This window comes from Oncorhynchus masou, chromosome 12 (assembly GCF_036934945.1).
Source record: "Oncorhynchus masou masou isolate Uvic2021 chromosome 12, UVic_Omas_1.1, whole genome shotgun sequence".
NCBI lineage: Eukaryota > Metazoa > Chordata > Actinopteri > Salmoniformes > Salmonidae > Oncorhynchus > Oncorhynchus masou.
The window spans coordinates 40,200,079-40,221,584 of record NC_088223.1 but is presented as its reverse complement, the minus strand read 5'-3'; the positions used below and the strand labels follow the sequence as shown (position 1 = coordinate 40,221,584).

The 21,506-nt window shown below is 42.8% G+C and overlaps 1 protein-coding gene across 3 annotated transcripts in view; it reads left to right on the top strand.

The window, feature by feature from the left end:
* Window positions 1-18,061, top strand: part of LOC135550069 (mediator of RNA polymerase II transcription subunit 30-like) — a 29,303-nt gene extending 11,242 nt beyond the window's left edge. For 2 of the 3 annotated variants that reach the window (XM_064980534.1, XM_064980536.1), the window contains exon 4: window positions 16,736-18,061. In XM_064980534.1, coding sequence (XP_064836606.1) covers window positions 16,736-16,831 — 96 coding nt within the window. In that variant the 3' untranslated portion in view covers window positions 16,832-18,061. Of the gene's footprint in view, window positions 1-956; window positions 1,769-16,735 lie in introns of those variants that run through there. The other variant, XM_064980535.1, reaches the window with a different exon arrangement.
* The last annotated feature ends 3,445 nt before the right edge of the window (window positions 18,062-21,506 follow it).

The window sequence follows — 21,506 nt, the reverse complement described above, 5'->3', positions numbered from 1 at the left end:
GTCCTTTCATGTTTCAGCATGACAATGCCCCCGTGCACAAAGCGAGGTCCATACAGAAATTGTTTGTCGAGATCGGTGTGGAAGAACTTGATTGGCCTGCACAGTGCCCTGACCACCTTTGGGATGAATTGGAACACCGACTACGCTCCCGGCCTAATCGCCCACCATTAGTGCCCGACCTCATTAATGCTCTTGTGGCTGATGGCAAGCAAGTCCCCGCAGCAATGTTCCAACATCTAGTGGGAAGCCGGAGATGTTCAACGCAGTAGGAAAGGTAGGTAAAGAGTAGAGTATTTTAGCGTATAGGAGGTACACTGGAGGAGCTCCAAAATAAATGACTCCTCCATGGTAATGTCTTGCTGCTTTATGGGCCGTCCTGTGTGTGAGTGATAGCCTGCTCTCGTTATGTTGATTGGGGGAGAGCGAGAGAGATGCATTAGCCATAATTCATTGCCACCTAATGGTCTGCGATTGCTCAATCTCTGAGCAGCAGCCCTTTTGTACAGCAGATTGTGATTGTACATATCAATTCCGCTTTCCTCTCCTCTGCTCCAACGAGACACACAAACTATGAAGCGCCCAAGTGACCACAAATTAGATCCTTAATGAATGCCTTGCATTTGTGCTTGCACGCCAATTAATGAGAGGAAACAATGAATAGGAAAACAGACCAATTGAAATGTATCGAATTGAAATTCTGAAGATGTCTGGCAGACAGGCATTTTCGTCCCATCTGTCTCCTTTTCCGTCCAAGAAGGACCCCTGAATGACTGCGTTTTCTGCAGAACGGATAATGATTCACTGGGCTCTCAAGAGTACTTGATAATCATTCCATCTGGGATATGAGGCTGCTGCCCTGTCATCTCCCCATCACTCTTTCCCTTCCCTCCTCCTGCTTCACCCTCCTCTACCCTCATTCCTTTCCTCCATCTTTCCTTCTCTTCTCCCCCCCACAGATCCTAACTGATGACCAGTTCCTACGGGGGTGTCACAGTTAGTACCCGGGACCATCCCCAGTGCCTCTCCATTGCAGCCCAGCCATCACCACTCGGCCAGCCTTTGATTTAATACCAGCCTAAGTGTGAATAAATTCCTGTCATAGCCCATTAAGGGGGCCTTGGAGAGATCTGGCCTGTTATTAATTCTCCACAGCTCCTCTCTTTCTCTCTCCGTCTCTCCTCCTCTCTCGCCTTCCTCCTTCCCTCAATCTGTCCCTCGCTCGTACACACTCCCTTGCTTTTCTTAATATCCTGTTAATTACAGCGTCCGTCCTCTTTATTCAAATGAGAAGGTGAGAAATTAAATGCAATGGATATTTGTAATTCCAAATAGGGGAAGGGTGAGGGGGGAGGGGTAGCTGTTGTGGATAATGAATTCCAGTGGTATTGGCAGGTTAGCAGCGTTATCTGAAGAGTAGGCCAGGATCTGTGGAGGTCTGTTGATAAACAAACAGAGACCTGGATGGTAATGAGACTCACTCGGAGAGAGGTACAGTTGAAGTCGGAAGTTTACATATACCTTAGCCAAATACATTTAAACTCAGTTTTTCACAGTTCCTGACATTTAATCCTAGTAAAAAAAATCCCTGTTTTAGGTCAGTTAGGATCACCACTTTATTTTATAATGTGAAATGTCAGAATAACAGTAGAGAATAACAGTAGAGAATGATTTATTTCAGCTTTAATATCTTCTTTCATCACATTCCCAGTGGGTCAGACGTTTACATACACTGAATTAGTATTTAGTAGCATTGCCTTTAAATTGTTTAACTTGCGTCAAACGTTTCAGGTAGCCTTCCACAAGCTTCCCACAATAAGTTGGGTGAATTTTGGCCCATTCCTCCTGACAGAGCTGGTGTAACTTAGTCAGGTTTGTAGGCCTCCTTGCTCGCACACGCTTTTTCAGTTCTGCCCACAAATTTTCTATCGGATTGAGGTCAGGGCTTTGTGATGGCCACTCCAATACCTTGACTTTGTTGTCCTTAAGCCATTTTACCACAACTTTGGAAGTATGCTTGGGGTCATTGTCCATTTGGAAGACCCATTTGCGACCAAGCTTTAACTTCCTGACTGATGTCTTGAGATGTTGCTTCAATATATCCACATAATTTTCCTTTATCAAGATGCCATCTATTTTGTGAAGCGCACCAGACCCTCCTGCAGCAAAGCATCCCCGCGACATGATGCTGCCACCCCGTGCTTCACGGTTGGGATGGTGTGCTTCTGCTTTGCAAGCCTCCCCCTTTTACCTCCAAACATAGCAATGGTCATTATGGCCAAATAGTTATATTTTTGTTTCATCAGACCAGAGGACATTTCTCCAAAAAGTATGATCTTTGTCCCCATGTGCAGTTGCCAACCATAGTCTGGCTTTTGTAATGGTGATTTTGGAGCAGTGGCCTCTTCCTTGCTGAGTGGCCTTTCAGGTTATATTGACGTAGGACTCATTTTATTGTGGATATAGATACATTTGTACCTGTTTCCTCCAGCATCTTCACAAGGTCCTTTGCTGTTGTTCTGGGATTGATTTGCACTTTTCGCACCAAAGGACATTAATCTCTAGGAGACAGAACGCGTCTTCTTCCTGAGCGGTATGACGGTCATGGTCCCATGGTGTTTATACTTGCGTACTATTGTTTGTACAGATGAACGTGGTACCTTCAGGTGTTTGGAAATTGCTCCCAAAAATGAACCAGACTTGTGAAGGTCTACAATTCTTTTTCTGAGGTCTTGGCTGATTTCTTTTGATTTTCCTATGATGTCAAGCAAAGAGGCACTGAGTTTGAAGGTAAGGCCTTGAAATACATCCACAGGTACATCTCCAATTGTTTATTAGTTATTTGATTATTTGAATTAGCCTATCAGAAGCTTCTAAAGCCATGATATAATTTTCTGGAATTTTCCATGCTGTTTAAAGGCACAGTCAACTTAGTGTATGTAAACTTCTGACCCACTGGAATTGTGATACGGTGAATTATAAGTCAAATAATCTGTCTGTAAACAATTGTTGGAAAAATTACTTGTGTCAGGCACAAAGTAGATGTCCTAACCAACTTGCCAAAACTATAGTTTTTTAACAAGAAATTTGTGGAGTGATTGAAAAACTAGTTTTAATGACTCCAACTGTATATGGATGGCTTATGTCTCTCTCAACTACTCTCTCTCTCTCAGCTACTGTCTGTCTCTCAACTACTCTCAACTACTCTCTCTCTCTCAACTACTCCCTCACTCTCTCAACTACTCCCTCTCTCTCTCAACTACTCTCTACCTCTCAACTACTCTACCTCTCTACTACTCCCTCCCTCTCAACTACTGTCTCTGTCTCTCAACTTCTGTCTCTCTCTCTCTCAACTTCTCTTGCTCTCTCTCAACGACTCTCGCTCTCTCAATTTCTCTCTCTCTCTCTTGGGCCAGCAACCGAAATGCAGTTAATCCCCAACAGCAACTGCTCCCGGGGCTCTGATGGCTGTTGGGTTAAATGCGGAAGACACGTTTCAGTTGAATGCATTCAGTTGTACGACTGACTAGGCATCCCCCTTTCTATCTCTCTCTCGCTACATGCATTAGCAGGCTGTTCACAGGAGGTGCACAAACCTCCATGTTATTATCAGGCTCATATGTAGCCCATTAGAGCAGCCAGGGGCTTTTTAATTGGTGAACAGGAGGTCAGAGGGGAAACGCGGTGCATCGCTTGTTGTTGAAGGATCAGAGTGCTGTGTTTGGAATGAGAAGGTTTTCCAGCAGCTTCTAGTGCTATTAATCTCGAGTAAATTCCCCAATTTTATTTTAAATTTTGTTAAACTGTTTAAGGAATTTGTAACCAAGTTGACTGGAGTTTTTTTTTCTTCTTCTCAAAGTGGGTTTGGATTCGTTAACTACAGCAGGGCTGGCTGAAAGTCTTACTGGTTAGAAAGAGGAAGGACTAGGCATACAACTGTTTGTCTATCTTGACCTTGGTTACGCCACCAGGTTGACAGGTTCGGCTGCCGGAACACCGTGATTCCCACCTGTTAATAAATGGATCCTGTGAACTTTAGATCTGTTGTTGCGAAGAGTAAATCGGGCCAACGACTGGAACCTTCTGGGCAGACAAAAACAAAAAGGGACTCTTTGCCACCACTCTCCCCAAACCCTGTTCTCGTTCCCCTTCACATAAGAGGAGCTAAAATAACATCTCCAGTCGGTTGAGACTTTAAAGTAGAATTACACCGCCTTTTCATCCTCCCAGATTTCCGCCTGCCTCCTCTTTTTCTCTTCACGGTTGCGTATAAGATCTAGCCCAGATGCTGTAAGCCCCTGACAGCTGAGGCAGAGATGAAAGAGCCCGGCTCGTTGGCACTGAGATGGAGGGGGGGGGGGGGGGGGGCATTACCGAGCAAATGCCAGCCAAAATCCCCTTACACCTGCGAGCTCTCCAAGCTAACCCTCTACATTTTTACTTTTTAGTAATTTAGCAGATGCTGTTATTGTCATGCAAAAGTCTGTCGGTCTCGCGGTAATTGACATATTTTACATCTCCAGGCCTCCACTCATACCAATCAATTTAATATACACCATCACAATAAATCCATTGTTTATTTTAGACAGGACTAAAGGAGAATGATGATATGAAGAAAATGTATTTCAGAAGAACAGAATATGACTTGGCCTACTGCATGTTATCTGGCTAAGCGCCGTGCCATAGGCTGTAGGCTCGTTTATTTAACAGACAAGATATGCTAATAAGCCCCATGCCATTCTTTTATAGTAAGAAGAATGTCATTTAACTCACTGCTCTTGTGGCTGAATGGAAGGAAGCCCCCACAGCAATGTTCCAACATCTAGTGGAAAGCCTTCCCAGAAGAGTGGAGGCTGTTATAGCAGCAGAGAGGTGACCAACTCCATATTTATGCCCATGATTTTGGAATGAGATGTTCGATGAGCAAGTGTCCACATACTCTTGTTCATGTTGTGTATGTTCTTTTGCAACTCTGACTCTGCCGTAAGAGGGTTACTCCAGACGGGCAAGTTCCTTCCCTTTTATTCTTATTGTTTCCCTACTGGATTCTTCTAAACCTATGATCTCTCTCTAGTCTTCTCCCAATATCATTCGAAGAGATGATGGGGGGGACTATTAAGTTGTTATCTAATGAGACTGGATGTTTAATTCTCCTCGTTGGCTCTGAATTAAAAAACAACAACTTTGATTTGAAGGCATCATCTGTATCATCGAAATTCTTCCCTTCCCTCATCTGCTCCCTCATGTCTCCACTGCAATGTCCCGCTTATCTACTTTTCTGCCTGATCACCGTGCAAATGCTTTTATTTGAAGGAACTTGTCGTGGGCGCTTGGTATTGAACCCACAACTTTTGGAATTTCTAGTTTCCTAGCACAATTCTCAGACCATTTGCACCATCTGAACCCTATATACAAGCTAATCATCTCACAGGCCCCCAATCGCAACAGGGCAGGTTTCTTCTTGTGCTTCTAATTTAATTATTGCTTATCAATTCACGCCCCGGGCACACAACCTACACTCTACCCTCATCAGCCTACTCTGGCTTTGAATCCTAAACACTGCTTTCAAGATGGGATGAACTTTTCAACTCTGGGATTACACATTTTCTGTACTGAAAATACATGTATGCCCCTTTGACTGTAAAGTAACTTAAACGCTGATGTGAGAGTGGATCCCCTGGTTTTAAAGTGAATATTTAACGTATTTCCAAAGAACGCATTTGTAGTACAAGTGCTTAGGTCAGTCGAAATGGGCCTACTCGCTGTTGTTCTGCGAGTCACGTTATCCAGCACAAAAACAGTTATACATCATATGCAATGGGCTGTGTTTGTCCCCGCCATTTGGTTTTAAAGAGAGGGTGTGAAATGGCAGTTTAGCCTTTGTGGCCCTCATATATAATCACAAAGCAGAGCCCAGTCAATACCGCTACCTGGCGGCAGGTCAAGTGCTGCAGAGGGCCGGGCAGGGTGAAGAAGGAAAGAAAAGCAGCAGAATCAATGGGAACTGTTCTGCCACAGTCAGCTGACACTGCAAGCTTTCCAGCTCAGGGCTGAGGACATATTGAAAGGCGTGGTGTATGTAGAGGATGACAACATGGCCATTGTATTTCTGCCAGTGAGCAGTGGAAGGCGTTATCTTCCCCACCATACCTTGGGCCCTTGTCCTCCTGGGAGGCCCATGTCAGCTAGTGTACACTTGGGCAGTTAAACTTTCTGGCTTTTTTTTAAGGGAGAGTTTATCAATTCAATGAAGGAAATGAACCCTTTACACTCGTGGAAATTGGCCTATATGGATAAGGCAAAATGTAAATGTTTATTACGGAAGAAATAATAACCATGGTACCAATGGGCTCCCGAATGGCGCAGCCGTCTAAGGCACTGCATCTCAGTGCTTGAGGCGTCACAACAGACACCCTGTTGCGAATCCAGTCTGTATCATAACCGGCCCTGATTGGGAGTCCCATAGGGCGGCACACAATTGGCCCAGCGTTGTCTGGGTCTGGCCGGTGTAGGCCATCATTGTAAATAGGAATTTGTTCTTAACTGACTTGCCTAGTTAAATAAAGGTGTAAAAGTGTTTTTTAAAGATGACAGTTTGGAGATTATGGGAAAATGATCAGACCAAAGGTGAGGACACAACAGTTCACCTGAAACAAAACCTTAAATGAAACATTACCCTGTTGATTTGTATGTGCGTTTTACATCTACTGTTCTTTTTGCCACATCTGTTGATTGCAAAGTCTAAAAATACTCTGAATACATTCAGTAACACGGTAAGAATATTCATGGAAAACGGGGGGTAGGTGCAACATACAAAGAACAGGAAGGCTGTTTATGCTCCCAATTCACCACTTTGTTAACAACGTTTCGATCCCAAACGGATTTCCGTCACGTCAAAGAGACGGGAGTGCTCCCAACTCAAAAGATACCCATTCCCCTTTACATGACGCATGGTGGGTGTGGAAACAATTCACTTTTGCCCATAGTCAACCATAATGAAGCATACGGGATTATATACATACAAATGGGTCCGAGTTATAACCTAGGCAACAGTATGACCATTGGCCGCGGTGGCCGTAGATATAATTAGTGACCTAATTCAAAAACAACTTGTGTACCTCTAATAATTTGATATCAATTAGATTGGCACATGTAGCAGTTACAGAAAATCTAATGTATACATATATACAAAATGCCATGTTCGGGCAGGTAGCGTTCTCCTGGCATCCACCAAACCCAGTATCTCCACACCTCCTAGGAGCCTTAACATGTTCGATACCAATGTATGTCAGAGAGCTGATGTCGTGACGAGCCTCCATGAAATGCGCAGCCACAGGGCTTCTCTGATCAAGAGTCCTGATATTACTCCTGTGTTCTGCTATCCTTGTTTTCAGAGCTCAGTTAGTTTTTCCTACACAGCATAGACCACAAATACACTTGATCAGGTATACCACATTTGTTGGAGAATAAGTAATGACGCCCTTTAATCTTAATGGCCCTGCCCGCGATGTGGTGATTGAACGTTGTGCATTTGTTCGTAATGTTACACTGGGTAGATCGGCCACATCTCTAATTACCATTCGTCTCATTGTCTAGGTAGGTGCTCTGTGTCACTCTGTACTACAGATCCTGCATATGTGAGACTGTATTGGCTTATGGGGAGACTTTTTCAGGGGTACAGGGTGGAAGCTATCTTCGCGTAACAGGGAATTCCTGCTGTTTGGCTTCCCGTATAGGTCCGCATTAAAACCACCCCCTCTCCCTCTATATCAAAATGTCCAGAATACTTGTTTCATGCACACCAAAGGTGAGCTTGAATTTCAGAGGTTCAATATTGATGGAGTGGAATTTATAAAGTTTGCTGTGCCCTAAAATCGAAGGAATGTCATCAATTAAGTGTTTCCAGAGCTTGATATGGTGCAAGAATGGATTGTTAGGGCTGAAAATCACATTCTATTCGAACAACCCCAAATACAGATTGGCATAATTCAGTGCCATTTGACTCTTATTACATAATTTTACTCTCTTGTTTGTGACCGACTCGGTCTTATGTAGCAAAATTTGAAATTGTGTTTTTATTTTTTTATTTTTGAATAAAAGTAGAGACAGAAAATGGTATATCATACACTGCAGTTGAGGAATAATGAGAAAGTAATTCTGCTTTGAAAGTTGATGAACTTGTAACCTCACTTTTGAGAAAATGTTCCTTGAATGTTTTGGTACCTACTGGAGAGCTCTTCTTTGTCTACACCCATTCAGCATCGTTCACACCCTCTTAAGCCTTAGCCCCGCCCAACTATTTAAGGATTCACATGTGAGGCCATGTACTAAACAACCAAAGATTTCAAGACTAAATGCTGGTTTATACTATGGGTGTATTCGTACATTGGAGTGCCGGAGTGCGCTCTGGGCATTCGTAAATTTAGAGCGTTGTCAGATTGTCTGTTCGTAAATTTTGAGTGTTTCGCTCTCGAAGCGTTCAGAATGCACACTGGACGCGCTGACCGCGGAGTTGGGTTGATCTGAGAGTTCTGACCTAACAGCAGCAGTCAAGCGCCCAAGCTAACTGGCTAATGTTGGCTAGCTTGCTAGCTACTTCCAGACATAACAGCGAGAACAGATCACTGACCGTTTTAGTAGTCCTAGCAGAGCTGATTAGGCTGTTTTTATGTTATCTAGAGCGTTAGTGACTGTAACTGTGCTGCTGGCAACAATTTAATTATGCTTTTATGCCAACACCGGCCATGTTCAACGGCATGTTCAACGGCATTGAGCCTTCGTAAATGTATCAGATCATACATGTAACGTTAGCTAGCGAGCCAGCCAGAAAATTTATTTGAAAAAATTAGAAACATGTAATATCTTGAAAATGTAGCAAGCCAGACTATCTATCTTGTTCTCTTTTTGACTCCCTCTGCATATTTGCAATCAAAGAATGTTCTCCATCTCCTATCAGCTATCATACTCTAATTCCCCCGGGCCTTCCACTGATTTCAAAACTCGGTCCTCCAGGAAGTGGAGAGCAACACTTTGATATCTTAAAAAAAAGCTGCGTTAGAAAGGATTACCGACAAATACTGACCAGCTCATAGACAGAAGCGGGCAACATTGCAGACCAATCATAACTCATCTCTTGGCATGTCCAGCCAGTCCATTATCTCAGCCTATCATGGTTAGCAGGAAGGTTCCTGTCTTTTTTCATGGCTAAACCAACTAGTCATTAAAAAAAATGATTTGTATTTATAGATGGCATACAAGTTTGTTATTAAGGCACATTAATGTTCACATGTTCCAGAATGCATTTGATTAAAAAAAAAGTTTACATTCAAATGGCTCTTCTGTGAAGTAGTGACGTGTGACAAGCGCCTAGTTTCCTGAAACGAGTCACATTTTATTAGATAGCAATGAAATAATAAGTATCTAAAGGAAATAGGCTGTCTTGGCCTAATTCCAAAACTTCCAATTTATACAGCAAATAAGGGTGTTATTGTTATCAAAGAAGGTGAATGATGTGCATTTTATAATGCTTATATTGCTCGTTCATGCGTGCACAGTTTTGTGACAGGTCTGATTTTATAACAGGAAACATGCATATATATGGCACACGTAGATATTTAGTGTGAAATGTACACAATGATTAGGAATGAGGCCCCTGGACATTTTGTTAAAAAGGGAGGGGGGTGGTTTTAACACAGACCTATGCAGGAAGCCGACGGACCGGAATTCCCTGTTACCCGGAGATAACTTCAACCCGACCCCCCTGAAAAAGAGCCTCCCATTCAGCCAATACAGTCGCATAATGCATATGACAAACAAGCGCACTGTCTGGATGAACGCTTTAGACTCCGGAGTTACCCAGAGGAATGGCTGTATGACACACAGGACTGTTACAAAAATATTACCCAGGATTACATCCTCACTCACAAACCACCCTCTGACCAACGAGTCCAATGCTTCCTTCAATACTCCCCACTTGGCAAACAGTTCAACCATATCATAAAAAACAAACAAACGGTGTCACATCTTGAAAACAACTGGAAAAGATGTTTAAAAGAACCCCCGCAGGTAGTCTTTAGACACACCTCCAACTTCAGTCAAAGGGTGGGGAGGTCTGTCGGTCTCTTCTACCGGTGCCACTTAGCACCTACCTAGACAATGTGTTGGGACGTTAATTACAGATGTGGCCGATGTACCCAGTGTAACTTTACGAACAAATGCACAACGTTCAATCACCCCATCGCGGGCAGGGCCATTAAGATTAAGGGCGTCATTACTTATTCTTCAACAAATGTGGTATACCTGATCAAGTGTATTTGTGGTCTATGCTGTGTAGGAAAAACTAACTGAGCTCTGAAAACAAGGATAGCAGAATACAGGAGTAATATCAGGGCTCTTGATCAGAGAAGCCCTGTGGCTGCGCATTTCATGGAGGCTCGTCACGACATCAGCTCTCTGACATACATTGGTATCGAACATGTTAAGGCTCCTAGGTGGGGTGCAGATACCAAAAACAGACCCACAGTCATGAGTCATGACCACACTAAAATTCCATGTGACCATTGAGTCACTGTAATTTCCTTTTATATACTCTGGACATGTGTCAGTAGTACCCAACTTGCTAACTACCATTAGGGCCGAATGGCCTGGTACTCAGGGTTCTATTGTCCCTCTAACTACTCTGGCATCAATATAAATGCTATCGAAAATCACATCAAACAATTATAATTCAAACAGTAGACCTATCATACTTTTAAAACTCACCTCAATGTGATGATCAATTTGGAGAAAGAAGTTCAACGGCAGGTTGAAACAGTGTAAAACATGGTTGTTTGTGGATGTTGTTTCAAAGCCTAACAACAAAATGGACAGCGCTTTCTAAGGTGATGGTTAATTCAAAACACCCATATGCATATTAGAGCTTATGCATATGCATAGCCCAAACCCAAGAGAATATATATATATATATATATATATATTTATCCTACTACTGCATATTATGCATGGCAAAAAAAACACAACTCATTTAAGATGTCTTTGGTACATAATTGGTCTAGACTATACACCAAAATTAAACATTTGAGTAATCGCCTTTGAGTGTGGACTGTATTATGTTGCATACTGGATGGACTGATTACCTTATGCTACACTCCAAAATCCATGAGTCTGGTCGAGAATGTATAGTCGATGCTGTCGGTTCATTGATTGTGTGCAGGGCGGATTACAGTTAGTTTACAACAAGTGAATTTGTATTTGATTTTGAATAGCCTAGTATTTTTTTATTTATTTTCAGAATGAATTGAGTGACACTTTACCTTCAGCTATACAGAATCTCGCCACCATCCATCTCCCATTTTCTGTGCATTATTTTTTTCTTGGGTGCGCAGAAAGGCTCTCAACAGTTTAGTGAAATATGTTTCGTTGCGAAAGCATGTCACTATTGATATTCCCGACCAGCTTTCATGAAGCACTGGGTAGCTGCAGGAACAAGGTTTGAGAGCCCATGGCAGACAGCGTTTGGGCAGAATATCACCTGTCGGGCAGTGAGAGCATACTCCTCAAACAGTGGTTGATGTGGGGAGGGAAATAAGTGTTCTATATATTTATTTATCAGCTGCTCATGTTAAACACAGCTCCGCTATAAAACCGAAGTAGCCTATAAAACAGACTGGAGGGGGAAGCGCACGGCCTCCATTCCATATTTGAGTGCACACAGATGACATGTATTTTCCATCCCTGCCCCTGTTCCTGCCCATTTGATTGATGGCCATTCTAAATCAAAACTAATTTGACATATTAGTAAAGATTAAATTGAGAATAGTCTGTTGGGTGATAATAGGAACATTTGATGAGAGAACAGCTGTGCAGCCCGAGACAAGCAACTGAGCTTTTCTTTTTTGCCACTTGTTCAAATGATCAATAGCCTATCGTCGCACCATGCAGCCCATATATGTTTTGATTTCTAAACACATTCTAAGGTGTGTATCATTCACAACTAAAGTGGCCAAATAACTCTACATCTAGCATATAGGACCCGTTTCAAAACCACTTTTACACTCCAACATAGCCACTTCATATGCGCACTCACTCTGAAAAAATATTGAGTTCAATTATATTCTTAGTTTAAAATCAAAGCAAATAAATAATGGAACGGGACATGCCGACGGTTTATGGTAGGTGCAGCATAAGAACAAAAAAAGGACAAGGGTTTGACTGAGAGGACTAAATGATGTCTCCATGTGGCCACACACCTCTCCAAAATGTGCACAGTTCTTAAGTAGGCTGCTGTCAACTCCAAAGCACACTTACTATCAGAAGGCTGCTGGCTTAACAGTTCAGTTCTTACTGCTTACTGAGGGACCTGCGTAACTCACTACACAATAGACCTCTACAAGAGTCTGTGGTGGTCCTAGATAGTCCACACAGCATAAAGATGAACATGTAAAGAAAGTGTCATGAGTTCAACTCACACTTTGTTTTTCATGACCAACCCCTTTCTTGACAATGGACCGCCCACCCAACGGCATGCCCAAAAGAACACCAACGACGACTGAAGATTGTAGCTATGTTTGGTGGAAATGTGAGATGGCGTTTGAACGGGTCTTTGACAAGCTCAGAACTGACTCATCCTCGGCTGCCAATGAAAGCGAGGAAGCACTGATAGATTATGGAGGAGGGTGCTCTCGCAGCAATATGAGAACACTCTTCTCCTTTTCTTTCCTCTGTCCTCTCCAACTGCCTAATCCCCTCGCCTCACTCACAGACACTTACACTTGTAATTCCCAGCCAGATCCAACCGGAGTGAAAGCAGCGATTTTGAATAGCCAGCGACAGGGCGGATTAGCCAAGCGAAATCCAGACTGAAGGCTCGTTTTTTTTTTTAGCATGACTCGCTATTCTTGACTTTGGCCGGCAACTTTAAAGCCGTTGGTCAGTTATCATCGAAATCCGCTCAATTATAAAGCTGCCGGGTTCTGAAAGGGTGGCGGTCGTATTTTTAATTGTAGAAGAAACAGAAAAAGGAGGAATCTCATCTATTGGTATGATATCATAACAAGATTAGTTTTGTCTAATCATTCTCTTATGGGACAAAATCCAACAATCAATGAACACAGAAATGTCAATTATGTAAGATAATAGACTCTCTGTACTTTCGGGACTATACCGGACTGTTTGAAAGTAATAGAAATTACAGTGTAGGGGTGGCTGAGATGTTGTTTCCAAAATGTGCTCTTAGAACTCCATCACTCAGCCGAGAGAGAAATCTTTGGCGTATTTGAATGAACTAGAATTTTTACAAGAAGACGGTTTGATCAAAAAGCCTTACGTCTCTCACCCCATTATTGAGGACGGCTCCTTTTGATATCATTTCCAGATTGAGGGTTGAAGAGAATCAGATGAAGGGAACGGAGCGAGAGAGAGGAACATCCCCAACGCTTCGGCCTCTACGTTCACTCAGTCCACAGAGTTCTATATGATAAGCCATCGCCGCTCCGATAGCTCTCGCACTTCTTCCAATTGTTCTCCTTTAAAGGTGTGACTAATGACGAAGTCATTCCGTTTCAAATCTAACCGTCCCTCAGATATGCATATCCCCTTTGTCTGTTTGCTTTTTTTTAACACACTGATTCGTCTTGAGAGGAACCCTTTCAAGTCAGACTAAGAAAGGAGAAGATCACGGAAGCTGTCAAGATAAAAGTTCTGGGTATTAATGAGTAATGGGTATCATCTTGAAATCGCTCTTCTCTCACTCAGCAGATTTGGAAGGACAAAGATAAAGTACATATGAGAGGAGATATGCTGACATGAGAATTGCCGGTGCCCTGGAGCATTCCAACATCTGCCAGAGCGAAACTGCCTCTCTGTCCTCTGCCCAGGTGTGCCATGAAAGCAGGATCTTCTCGGCAGTTGGCTGTCACTCGTCACGTTCACCTCACAGCCCTGGAAACACTTTCATCCCCCCCATCTCATCTTCCCCCATACCACAGCTGGCAGTCATGGGAAAGAGGAAACAACTATAACAGTAACCTGCGTGCACGTACACTCGCCTGTCAGCTCACTGTAGTGTACTGTATCAAGCTGTGCCTATGCTAGCTCAGGTAGGCCTATTGTCTGTGGAAGGCCTCTACAGACGGCAGCTGAAAACGCAATTCTGTGTTTACTTTCATGATTTGTTGACCAGCCACCCTGCTGCGGCCTACACAATGTCAAAAGGAATGAATGTGGATGAAAACGGTCTTGAGTGGCAGGCAAGGAAATGAGAGAGCGCATCCCCAGGATCCCTGAAGTGAGGGAGGGAGTTGGACCCTGTGGCGGAAGGCAGGCTAGGCTGTCAGAGGAGCGGAAGGCATGGCTGTTCTCTCTCAGACTTGACCAACCAGTCAGAACCATCACTTTCCATCAGCAGTGGGATCGTTCATAGACCTGCAGCTCTGAAATATGAGTGTTAAAAACATATTCCACTGTCTTCTGTTTTTCTCCCAATGGAAGACTTGCTGTGTGAGTCTCATGACTGAACTGAAATTCCAAAGATTTACTGATAAATCTCTCAAACTCATAGAGGATAAAGAACAGCTTTTATTTAGTCACTGGTGGGGTTAATGAGGTACATCCCATATAGTACAGTACACACTTCTCTCTCCCAGTGACTCATAGTGAAAGGCTGGTGGCAAAAGAGAGAGAAGAACCCCCTAGAGACACACTGGAACAGTTCCAAATGTTCCACTCCGGAATATCTTCCAAGGACAATCAGATAAATAGTTTATATTAAGAGGGGCTGTGTGAAATCGATTGCTGAAGGTGTTATCTGCGCTCGCAAAAAATGGCTGGTAATTAGTCACGGCTAAAGGAGCATTAGAGAGCGCAAAATGGATTTCATCTTAATATACAGTGCCGTGAAAAAGTATTGCCCTCTTTCTGATTTTCTCTATTTTTGCTTATGTTTGATACTGAATGTTATCCGATCTTCAACCAAAACCTAATATTAAATAAAGAGAACCTGAGTTTATAAATAACAAAAAGTTACATAACTTTGTTAATTAAATAAATAACATAAGTAATTGCCCACTTGCACTCAATTACTGGTTGTGCCATCGTTTAGCTGCAATGACTGCCACCAAATGCTTCCTGTAGTTGTAAATCAGTCTCTCACATCGCTGTGGAGGAATTTTGGCCCACTCTTGCATGCAGAACTGCTTTAACTCAGCGACATTTGTGGGTTTTGAATCATGAACTGCTCGTTTTAAGTCTTGCCACAACATCTCAATTGAGATTAGGTCTGGACTTTGACTAAGCCATTCCAAAGCTTGTTGCTTTTTAACCATTTTTATTTAGATTTTGATTGTATGTTTTGGATCATGACCCAGCTGCGCTTCAGTTTCAGCTCACAGTCGGATTCCCTGACATTCTCCAATACAGAGCAGAATTTATTGTTCCTTCTATATTAAGGCAATTCGTCCAGTTCCTGTGGCAGTAAAGCATCCCCATAGCATCACACTACTACCACCATGCTTGACCATTGGAATGAGGTTCTTACTGTGAAATGCTGTGTTTTGGTTTTTCACCAGGCATAAATGGGACCCATGTTATCCAAAAAGTTATACTTTTGACTCATCTGTCCATAGAACATTCTTCCAAGAGTCTTGATGATTATCCAGGTTAATTCTGTTCTACATCAGAGAATTCTACAGGAGAATGTCAGACCATCCGTTTGTGAGCTGAAGCGCAGTTGGGTCATGCAGAAAGACAATGATCCAAAACATACAATCAAGTCTAAATGAAAATGGTTCAAAAGCAAGACATTTTAAGTTTTGGAATGGCCTAGTCAAAGTCCAGACCTAATCCCAATTGAGATGTTGTGGCAAGACTTGAAACGAGCAGTTCCTGCTTCAAAACCCACAAACGTCGCTGAGGTAGAGCAGTTCTGCATGCAAGAGTGGGCCAAAATTCCTCCACAGTGACGTGAGAGACTGATTTACAATGACAGGAAGCATTTGGTTGCAGTCATTGCCACTAAAGGTGGCACAACCAGTTATTTAGTGTAAGGGGGCAATTACTTTTTCACACAGGGGAATTGGGTGTTGCATAACTTAAAATACAAAAATATGCAAAAAATCACAGAGGGGCAATACTTTTTCACAGCACTGTATTGGCACTGAACTGCAGATACAGTAGCTCCTGAGTGTATCTCTCCCCATGCTTTCTTCTGATAGCTAGTCAGACCACTATGGCTAGGTAGACTTCTCCAACGCTGGTGCTAGGGCCTGACTTAAGTCCTATAAGGACACTGTTGGCAGGTGTGCTTTTGGAGCAGCTTAGGCTCTGCCATTATTTGTTTGTGCCTAAACCTCAGCAATAAGGCACTTGAGTAAACCACAGCTGTTGACTAAGATTGGACTTGTGTATTCAAAGGTAATCTTTAGTCAACTGTCTGAGTGATTGACTTTGCCCTGTTGGGTTGTGTACTATACCTGTGAGTTAGGGCCAGATGTGTTAGTTTAGAGATTAAACTACTGCAGGGATTGAACATGTCAGCCAATCAGCTCTCCTAGTTGAAAAACAAAAAGAAAATCCTCCCATGAAAAACGACCGTATGTTCTTTCAGTTGAGGCTCTTGAACCTAATGCCCCTTCCCTAGCTTTTCAAAGGCATCTTATCAACCAACCACCACTGTGTAAATACGTATGTGGCTATGGCTTGTTTGATCGACTCTGACAATGTGATTTCATGTGCTTTATTACAGAAGCTCAAACAGAAGAACCAACAGCTGAAGCAGATAATGGACCAGCTCCGAAACCTCATCTGGGAGATAAACTCCATGCTGGCTGTTAGGAATTGAATGCCAAACACGGCGACACAGAGGGCGTGCACACACACAGACACACACACACACACCACCGACTGGAAGATATGGCTATTAACTGGATAAGTGACAGGGTCCCTCTAAGGTGGCACTTAAGAAATACAGGCTTTCACAATATACTTCTCTTTCCCATAAGACGAGTTGGGAGAGAAGAAGAGGGGGAAGAAAGCAAAGAAGAATGAAGATAAGTCGTGCAATGGGGAAATGCTGATATACACTAACCAGCCAATTTATTAGGCACACCCATTTAGTACTGGGATCAGACTGGTCATCTGCTGCAATAGCCCCATCCATGACAAGGACCAACGAGATGTGTGTCCTGAGATGCCGTTCTGCGCCATTATTTGTTTGTAGCCCACTTGTTAACTTGCATGAGTCTTGCCATTCTCCTTCGACCTCTCTCATCAACGAGCTGTTTTTGCCCACAGGACTGCCGCTGACTGGATGTTTTTTTATTTGTCGCACCGTTCTCGGTAAACCCTAGACACGGTCATTTGTGAAAATCCCAGGAGAGCGGTCGTTTCTAAGATACTGGATCCGGCGTGCTTGGCACCGACGATCATACCATGATCAAAGTTGATTAGGTCACTCCTTTTGCCCATTCTAACATTCAATCTCACAGTAATCGAATGCCTCGATGCCCCTCTGCCTGCTTTATACAGCAAGCCACGTGACTCACTCTCTTTAGGAGCGATCCATGTGTGTGAACGGGATGTTGTACCTAATACACTGGCCGGTGAGTGTAGTTATTGCCTACAATATGGTTGAGGACTTTCAGAGTTGTGGTTTGAAAGACTATAGTCATGGCTTTCAGTAGAATTCAAATCAACTGTTGATTTATTGTAGGCACTAGGTATAAATGCAGGACAATATGTAGTCAATCGTACAACATTTTATATATTTATTCTCTATCCCAAAATATGACAAATACTCAGATTACCCATTTAAAGGGGTTTTGATGCTCTATTTCCCTCAAGATGTTTTTACACATTCCTTAACCATTTTAGCTAAAAGGACATACAGGGCAACATTTGTGAAGGAGAGCACAGACATGTAAAAAAATACTAGGGCACATTGTTGAAAATAAGTTTCAAATTAAATCACTGCCAGATTGAGGTTTGCATTTTTACTGGACTTTTTATGATCATCACAATGTCTCGTTAACTTTTGTAATTCTATGGCGCTATAAATCCTGCTGTGATTTAGGCCACGGTTTCTTTCTGTTCTATTTTTAGATCTGTGTTCTCACTGCTCACGAGGACCGTCAGATCAAGTCTCTTTGTGGTCTTTTTGGATTGTCCCCAGGCTTTAAAAGAAAAAAAAACATTACAGCCAGAGACAGTGCCGGCCCAGCCAATAAACAACTTAGTAGGGCCCCGCGGCCACTGGGGCCCCCTGACCCTTTGATTGAATCCTGGTGTTATTATACGGAGGGTTTCTTTACGTACAGTGCATTCGGAAAGTATTGAGACCGCTTCACTTGTTCCACATTTTGTTACAACCTTATTCTAAAATTGATTAAACTGTTTTTCCCTTCATCAATCTACACACAATACCCCATAATGGCAAAGCAAAAACAGGTTTAGAAATTTTAGCAATATTACAAAGAAAAAAACAATCACATTCAGACCCTTTACTCAGTACTTTGTTGAAGCACCTTTGGCAGCGATTACAGCCTCGAGTCTTCTTGCGCATGATGCTATAAGCTTGGCACACCTGTATTTGGGGAGCTTCTCCCATTCCTTTCTGCAGATCCTCTCAAGCTCTGTCAGGTTGGATGGGGAGCGTCACTGCACAGCTATTTTCAGGTCAGATATGTTGGATCGGGTTCAAGTCCAGGCTCTGGCTGGGCCACTCAAGAACATTGACTTTTACCGAAGCCACCCCTATGTTGTCTTGGCTGTGTGCTTAGGGACATTGTCCTGGTGAACATTCGCCCCAGTCTGAGGTCCTGAGCGCTATGGAGCAGGTTTTCATCAAGGATCTCTGTACTTTGCTCCGTTCATCTTTCCCTCGATCCTGACTAGTCTCTCAGTCCCTGCCTCTGAAAAACATCCCACAGCATGATACTGCCACCACCAAGCTTCACCGTATGGATGGTCTTGGCCAAGTGATGAGTGGTGCCTGGTTTCCTCCAGACGTGACGCTTGGCATTTAGGCCAAAGTGTTCAATCTTAGTTTCATCAGACCAGAGAATCTTGTTTGTCATGGCACCTAAAGGACTTTCAAACTTTGTGGCAAACTCAAAGCAGGCTGTCATGTGCCTTTTACTGAGCAGTGGCTTCTGCCTGGGCACTCTACAATAAAGGCCTGATTGGTGGAGTGGTGCAGAGATGGTTGTCCTCCCATTTCCTCAGAGGAACTCTGGAACTCTGTCAGGGTGACCATCGGGTTCTTGGTCACCTCCCTCACCAAGGCCCTTCTCCCCCAGTTGCTCAGTTTGGCCAGGCGGCCAGCTCTAGGAAGAGTGTTGGTGGTTCCAAACTTCTAACATTCATGAGTGATGGATGCCACTGTGTTCTTGAGGACCTTCAATTCTAAATACATTTTTTGGTACCCTTCCGCATGTCTGTGCCTCGACACAATCTTGTCTTAGAGCTCTACGGACAATTCCTTCAACCTCATGGCTTGGATTTTGCTCTGACAACTGTGGGACCTTGTATAGACAGGTGTGTGCCTTTCCAAATCATGTCCAATCAATTTAATTTACCGCAGGTGGACTCCAATTACGTTGTAGAAACGGATGATGGATGATCCATGGAAACAGGATGCACCGGAGCTCAATTGAGTGTTTTTGTTTTGTCATTATGGGTAATGTGTGTAGATTGATGAGGAAAATGTTTTATTTAATCAATTTTAGAATAAGGCTGTAAAATAAAATTGTGGAAAAAGTCAAGGGGTCTGAATACATTCCCGAATGCAGTGTTGGTGATGGTTTCTACGGTTGTAACTGGATGGAGTAGGCCTACAGCTCCATCTGGTTGTTGACAACTATCATTTTAGCTAAGCCTAACCCTTTTCCTAACCTTAACCTCAGGTTGGATTCAATCTGTATCGTGGAAGATCTGCGTTACAATGTAAAGGTAATTTCCAATTAGGTCGACATATGCAGCATTTACCGTGAATGCACTCCCTGCAAACTCTAACACAGATCTCCCGCAATACAGATTAAATCCAACCCCTCATTCTCCTAACCTGCTACATAAACAAACCATCAGTCTCGACAAATCATTAGCATCACATCGGCCTCAATCATGTTCTGAAGGAAGCTCCGTGTTGAGCAGAACTAATGTGATTGGTTGGATGAAAGTAGGTGGTTAAAAATAGGTTGGAGGCATTACATGCGTGTTGCGACCCGCTTGGTTGCCAGTTCAAATCAAGATTGCGACTTTTGTTTTCCAACCTTACCGAACATTCTTAACTAATTACATATCTAATCTATTAATTTTCAACATTTGACTGAATAGCTTTAAATATGTGAAAACACCAGAGCATTAAATAACTACCCGTCAGGAATGTAGAGTAGGTAGCTTGTTACTCCCAAGTAGTCTTCTTACAATCAGTCAGTAAGCCCATGTTGGCTAAAATGTTTTAGGTTGCGAGGTAAGTTAGTCTAGCCAGATATCTAAACCTTGTAGTAATCATGGCTGAATTACGAATCAGGTATGCAGGGGACGTGCCCAGGGGCCCGGACCTCCAGCGGGCCCCCATCGATTTTTTTTAAGTCACTCTCTCAGATATCTTTAAAATGGCATAAGCTATGGTAAAATATGTAGAATTGCAGGAAATTTGCTTTTAAACTGCAAACTTTTCTATCAAACCCATGGCAAAACCACACATTTCTCTCTCCGCTGCCAAGAGGGGGGCCCTAAAAAGTTTTGCCAACAAGCTTGTTTTTTTTAGCATAAGGCTACGACCGGCTATGGGCGGAAAGATGGACTGTGGCCGACAGAGAAACAGAAAGCGAGGCTGCAGGCTATCAGGTCTCATATTAATATCAATATTATCTTCAGATAAGATTCCGATAAATAATTAAGAAGATGGTTGGGGTCATATCCAAGTTGTGTTATGAGGTTATTGTCCTCAGGCAAATGTTAGAAGACATAGTATGCAACTCCATCCCAAATTTCACACTGTTCCCTATATAGTGCACTACTTTTGACCAGAGCGCATTGGACTCCGGTCAAAAGCAGTGCATTATGTGGGGGATATGGTGTCATTTGGGAAGCAGAAATAGGGAGGAAAGCAAAGACGCTCCTTCCACAGAATAAGAATCAATCGCTGGATAGTGGATCATGATTTATTTTCACAAACCAGGATTCCAGCCAAACTTTTTATGCTTGTAAAGTAGGGTACAAGGGGGTAATCCCCCTGTAATTCACATTAAGACCACAAGATGTCACCAAATTATTTTCCTTGTTGTCACTGCTCTTGCTCAACAAAAATGTCCTCTGTGTCATCACAAATTTGAGATATTTCAAAACGATCGTGGTAAATTTGTAATTTTTTTGCCATTTTGAAAATGTTGTAGATATATTCCAATAAAGTTTAAAAAAAAATAGATACACAAGTAGGAAATCCTTATGATAAATAATCCACTTGTTTAGAGAGAAATGTAGTTTTTTTTTTTTTTTTTTAGTGAAGGGGCTAG